Raw genomic sequence first — 6,000 nt, forward strand, 5'->3', positions numbered from 1 at the left:
AGAATTTTAGAGACAAAATTGCCCATCTTTTGTCACAAATATTTATTATATTTATTTTATATTCATTATATATTATTTATGTTATATCACAATTTTATTGTTATATCACAATTTTATTATTAATATTAAACATTTAATTATATTAAACATGAATAAATATTAAATATTTAGTTTAAATTAAATATGTGCATGTAAATAAAAAGCTTTAGAATATAAAAGGCTTCGAAAATGACTGGATTTACATATTTTCTTTTAAGCCCTTTGTTAAATATATAAATGATTTATTAAATTCAGTTAATTCAAAAAATATGGTTCAAATTCTGAGAGAATGTCCACTGAACTCGATCTATGCCGGGGTGGATGTGCTCTTTTTTGTCAACACTAAATCTACTCTGAAATGTTTTCGGAGTTTGTTCAACCAGATTTGTGCAACAGGCCACTGGGAGACCTATGTAGTGGGAGCTTTCAAAGAAATCATAATGGACAGAGTTAGAAGTTTATTTTCAGGGTTAGAAGATTAACTCCCTCTCCCACTTTAAACCAAAGAACCTTGATCCCAGTGAGAGTGATCAGTACATCTGGGATGGAGTCTACTCTATTTTTCTCTTTGACTTAATTAAATAAGTTCTGGGATGAATGGGCTGACAGATCTCTACTGGAGGTTGAAGGAAGGGGGTGGGGGAAAGGGAGCTTTTATCATCCTGTGCACTCACATCAGGGACAATCCCCCTTGAGCAACCTGAGGTTAAATGGATTGCTCAAGTGACCTTAATGGTAGTTGAGCTCAGAGTGTCAAATTAATGGATCCCTTTCAAATATCTGAACACAGTATAGCAACACAGATCTTTAACCACCCACAAGGTGTACATTTATAATCTACTGGCCAAATCCCGTCTGCCTGTGGTTCTTTGGCATGCATTCCCATTCTAGCAAAAGGCTCATCTTGCAGAAAGGCAATGAGAGGTGCAGTTCAGGTCAGACCAGAGTCATATCCATCCTGGCTCAATATAAATTAATTTGTGTAATTAGAAGAGTGGACCGTGAGTCTGCATTAGGATGGCTGTAGAGTAATTTCATATTAAATGCTTATATTCAACAGAAACAAAATTATGAGTGAAAACAACACACTTCCATGGAGCTACACACAAAGGACCAGAGGGGCCTGGCATCCCCTAGGAATTGAAAGATTTCACAAATTTTTATACAGAGTTCTGGCATGAAACTCTAGATTGCAAAATCCGATAGGTCTAACTCAATCAGACCTAATGACATTATTATCACATGGCACAGCTGATCTCTCTCCTGTATCAGTAGCCATTGAGCTCGCTGCTATGCATTCAAATATATGACTAGGGCTTACCATAGCAGTTGCTCACCATGTTTTGTATCTATTGACAGCAGCAAGTCTCAGTACTTCTGCCGCAACAGCGTAGCAGATCTATTCCGCCAAGACCAAATTCATTAACATCGTCATATACATTACCATGCCAATCCCTCCAAGATTATCAAAAGTTTATTTACTTTCCAATGTTCTTTTGTACTTTGCTTTGTTCTGTGGTATTGTACTCTACCACACTGTTTGCAAACATGCATTTTTTGTAGTCCTTTGTAATTTTGAAATCTTATCTAATATTTTCTTATTTAAAGCTTACTTCGTTAATTTAGTTTTTATTTTAGTTATTTTTAATTAATTTAGTCTGTTTAATCTAGGGTGATTTTTTTTCAATTGCTTTGTTCCGAAATAGGGATTAAAATTATTTATGCTTTTTATTCTTGGTGAGGTTCGCTTTCACATGGCAAAGTTTCTAAATGGACCAAAATTGTTAATACAAGTCACATGCGAGTAAACAGTCCTCTCACTGGTCAAAGTTCCATGGTTTATTTTTCAGAATTCCGCTCATCATCATCTGTTGAAATGGAACGACAACAGCTTCATGGGCTTTTTTCTTTATTTTGCATTTTTTTGTAGCTGTCATTATATGAATTTATCATTTTGAACAGGAGTCCAGGATTTGTCTGAAAAACATTTTTAAAACGCACCTAACAGTTGCGAAGAAGAGCAATAAGACAGCATTATAAAATGAAAAGGCATACTTTGATTTTGAATTGCGAAGACGCGCTTCCCCACAGATATCGCCAGCTTCCCAATGTGCATACTATCCATCCTAAATTCTATGTGGTATTAGTTTCCCTATCTGAAAAAAATAAATACGTTTTCACCAAATAAAAAGCACAGCTTCAAAACCAGGAAAAGTGTAACACTTACTGTGTGTATGTACTGAATAGATTCAGATGCTGATGCTCCCATGGTTCTTTACCTTTCCTTACGAGTCTTTACAATTGACACACAAATGAAATGGTTATCTCATCGGATAAGGTAAATGCTTTCTAATGCAATTATCTCAAGAGATAACACATTTTCTCCCTATTTTTTAAGATTGAGTTATTAACATTATTTATATGATCAGTTTTCTAATATCAGCACATGTATCTAAAAACTATGCGTCATATAACTATAATATAATATAATATAACTAGCTTTTGTCTTCAAATAGCAAGTTTATACATTGATTGTCTTGTACACAGGTGTGTTTCACATATTCTACTGTTTTACATTTTTTGGCCTATTGTTTCAAAATAATCTAAGCAGCCTCTTATTACTTTACACTGTAAATATATATATATATATATATATATATATATATATATATATATAATAACAGACAATTACTTTGAAACCTCTATATTTCTATTTAAAATGTTTGTATCTACATTGTTAGTGGTGATTGCATATGATCATATTTAATGCCATTTTGCTGTATTAGTAATACTGGCATTTATTTATTATTCAAGCTGGATGAATTTATATATATATATATATATATATATATATATATATATATATATATATATATATATATATATATATATATATATATATATATATATATATAATAGTAAGTTATTCTACAAACATGCAAAAATGGCCATTTGTCCAGAATTATGAACTGCTGTATTAGTGGGGTTAAGCATATCCTATGGTAGCACTTTGATTGAGGTTTTGACGTTTAGAATAATTTAGTATGATGGAAAATTCCCCGGGACCCTGAAGCAGCCTAACACCCTGAACCACAACACTAGCAACATCCATGCTTCAAAAAATAACAGGTCCCACTTTATATTAGGTGGCCTTAACTACTATGTACTTACATAAAAAAATAAGTACAATGTACTTATTGTGTTCATATTGTATTGTAAAACATGTCACCAAACAACTCATTTGCCAGGATAAATTGTTCCTGTCTTGCCTTTGACTTTTTTTGTTGTTATTTTTGTTGTTATACCTTTCACATGCCTGTGAATCCTTTGCTCTTCGGGCAAAATTTGATGGATTACCTGGCCTGTACAGATTTACAGTGGTCTGAACCCTTCTGTATATATTTCCATTCCAAGTGTCATTTGTGAAATTATAATGACACACAATTTAACATTTCTATAGGTTGTTTTATGCATTGTGTGCCTTCTTTATTAATCCATATCATGCATAACTGGGGAAATTTAAGTTGTTAATGCTTTTGTAATGTAGTGTAATGCTTTTCTTCAATTTTTTGTTGGGGAAGGGAGGTATCAAAGTAATAACTGGTAATATGGTTAGGAAATTGCCAGTGGTTTGATGACTAAAATCTAAGTCTAAAATCTAAAGTGTCTATTAAAAAGAACAAGATATGATGATGTCTTGCTGTGAGCTGATGGGGAAGTTGGATGAATAGTACTTGGTTATGGTCTTTGCAGGATCTGAAGAATGAGAATGTGTGCTGGGACAGATTGAAATTTGGGGGTGGGGTGAGTGGTACAAGAAAAAAAACTGTAGCTCTGCGGCAAATTTTTATTTTTTTTTCTGCAGGAACATCAGCACTGACAAAACCACTGAGGCATGAAATGAGCAAACTAATGAAAACTTGACCACTAATCTGACCACTCTCATTATCTTCAGACTCGGATTCTCATGCTACAAAGCCAGTACCACCAAGCACTCTCCTAACATACTCTTTCCTTACATACACTCTCCTTATCATACAAGCAAAACTGTATATGTGATTCAACATTTGTCATTAGTAACACTATCTTTCAAACAGGTTAAATTAAAGTGACCATGCACAGTGTACAGGACAGTTTCTTGAACACAACATTTTGGACACCCACAGAAACAGAACAAGACTTCAAAAAGTAGATTTTTTTTAACAGGCAATGAGAGGCTCAAAACCCACCACAGGTAAAGGAAGACTGAAAAAATAGGGCATCTCTGAATGACCAGACTGTTGTCTGGTACCACTCACATTCAGCTGTGAAAGGTGACCCCAGTTTGTGTGTATGTTTTGGAACGAGTCAGTGCTGAGTAGGTCAAACAAATGCAGCCTTACCTTATCTTTCCTAGCAGCTCTCAATGGAAAGAAACAAGAGAAGAGGAACTTCCCCCAGCTAATCACTGCGGCCAGACACCAGTTCAGCCTGGCCATGGTTGCCTTATCACACTTTTGCTTCCTTAAAATCACCCTTTCTATTCTGTGCTTATTCTCCAGGTAAATCCAATAGCAGAGAGCTGATGGGAGGAAAGATCCCCTGAGCTACAGAGCAGGTAGCAAGAATGAACCTACTCTTGCTTGCACACACATTACCTTACTCAGTGGATACTGCAGCATTCTGTCTGTCGAAGGAGGATGAAGAGGAAAGAGGGAGGGAGTGAGAGAAAAAGCAAAGAGAGGGAGGGAGAGAGGAACATGCAATGGGAGAAATAACAGAGAGTCAGGTTGCTTCTGATAAGGAGAGTAATTAACAGGATAAACAAAGCATCACACTCTTAAAAAAAGGAGATGTAAATAAGACAGGATGCAGGCTAAAATATAGAAAGAAATAGGAAAAGAGAGAAAGGACACAAGAAGGAGAGTGAGGGAGGAAGCCAGAAATAAAGTGAATTTCACTCTCTGAATTCAAAGCAGATAATGAATGCATGTCATCAGGCAGCCTTATACGCATACAAGCACACAGATGCACGCATGCAGTCTCACACGATGCTGTGCGCACAAGGGAGATAAACAACGTGCCGTGTGCAACTGGGTTTCTGTGTAAATGCATTTGTGAGCTCTCTTTAATACGCTCTCTGATGTCAAGTACTCATTCAACTGCAGGTTCACCGCACCACTGCAGAGTCGCCACGCTTCACTAACAAACATACCCTCTCACTGCATAGTGGGTGGGGGGGGGGGGGGGTGAGCAGGATTAGTAGAGTGCAAGCAGAGAGATAGAGAGGGAAAGAGATGCCAAAAATTGACAAGAGAAAAAAGCAGAAATGAGGGGAGAGATACAGATACACATTCAAACAGTTATCAGTCAATATGTATAGTAAAAGACAGAATCAAGGAAGTGGGTGTAAAACATCAGAATATAGATTAAGTGCTGCATATACGCTTTGTAGCCCAGCTACTTCATCCAAGCTAAATCCATCATTAAACACAACAGACTCCCATAATCACTGTGCCGCCATATTGACTGTGCTGTCACATTCACTTTGAATGTGGGGTGCTTTTTTATATGAACAGACTTTGTGCCAGATCAGTGAAACATGAATCTCCCCAGCTCTTTTGCCAATAAAGCTGCCTATTACCATAGTCTATATTGCAAATACAACGCATTTGCATTGCATATCTGATTTGATCTTATTTGCTTTGGCATAGATTTATTTAGGGTTATGATAAATGTTCTTCATTAAAAGGATGAGGATTATTGAAATTATTGAAACAAATGTTTGGGTGTAAAATGTCCATCTAATCCTGCCAATCACGATGTACAAGTAGGCATAAATTACTTCTTGCCTCACTCCAGGGACAGTTCCTCTGGCATTCTTCTTCGAGACTGCATTCACATTCATTAAACCAAACAAAAACGACAAAACGAAGAACAAACATGGAATATCTCTAACAAACTATTTCTTTAGGATCCTGA

The 6,000-nt window shown here is 35.9% G+C and overlaps 1 protein-coding gene across 4 annotated transcripts in view; it reads right to left on the reverse strand.

Annotated features, from left to right (window-relative positions):
- Window positions 1-4,698, reverse strand: part of LOC128015449 (tensin-1-like) — a 106,898-nt gene extending 102,200 nt beyond the window's left edge. For all 4 annotated transcript variants that reach the window (XM_052599278.1, XM_052599280.1, XM_052599279.1 and 1 more), the window contains exon 1: window positions 4,422-4,698. In XM_052599278.1, the coding sequence (XP_052455238.1) occupies window positions 4,422-4,517 (96 nt within the window). In that variant the 5' untranslated portion in view covers window positions 4,518-4,698. The remainder of the gene's footprint in view (window positions 1-4,421) is intronic.
- Between the last annotated feature and the right edge of the window lie 1,302 nt (window positions 4,699-6,000).

The sequence above is a fragment of the Carassius gibelio genome, chromosome A6 (assembly GCF_023724105.1).
Source record: "Carassius gibelio isolate Cgi1373 ecotype wild population from Czech Republic chromosome A6, carGib1.2-hapl.c, whole genome shotgun sequence".
Taxonomy (NCBI): domain Eukaryota; kingdom Metazoa; phylum Chordata; class Actinopteri; order Cypriniformes; family Cyprinidae; genus Carassius; species Carassius gibelio.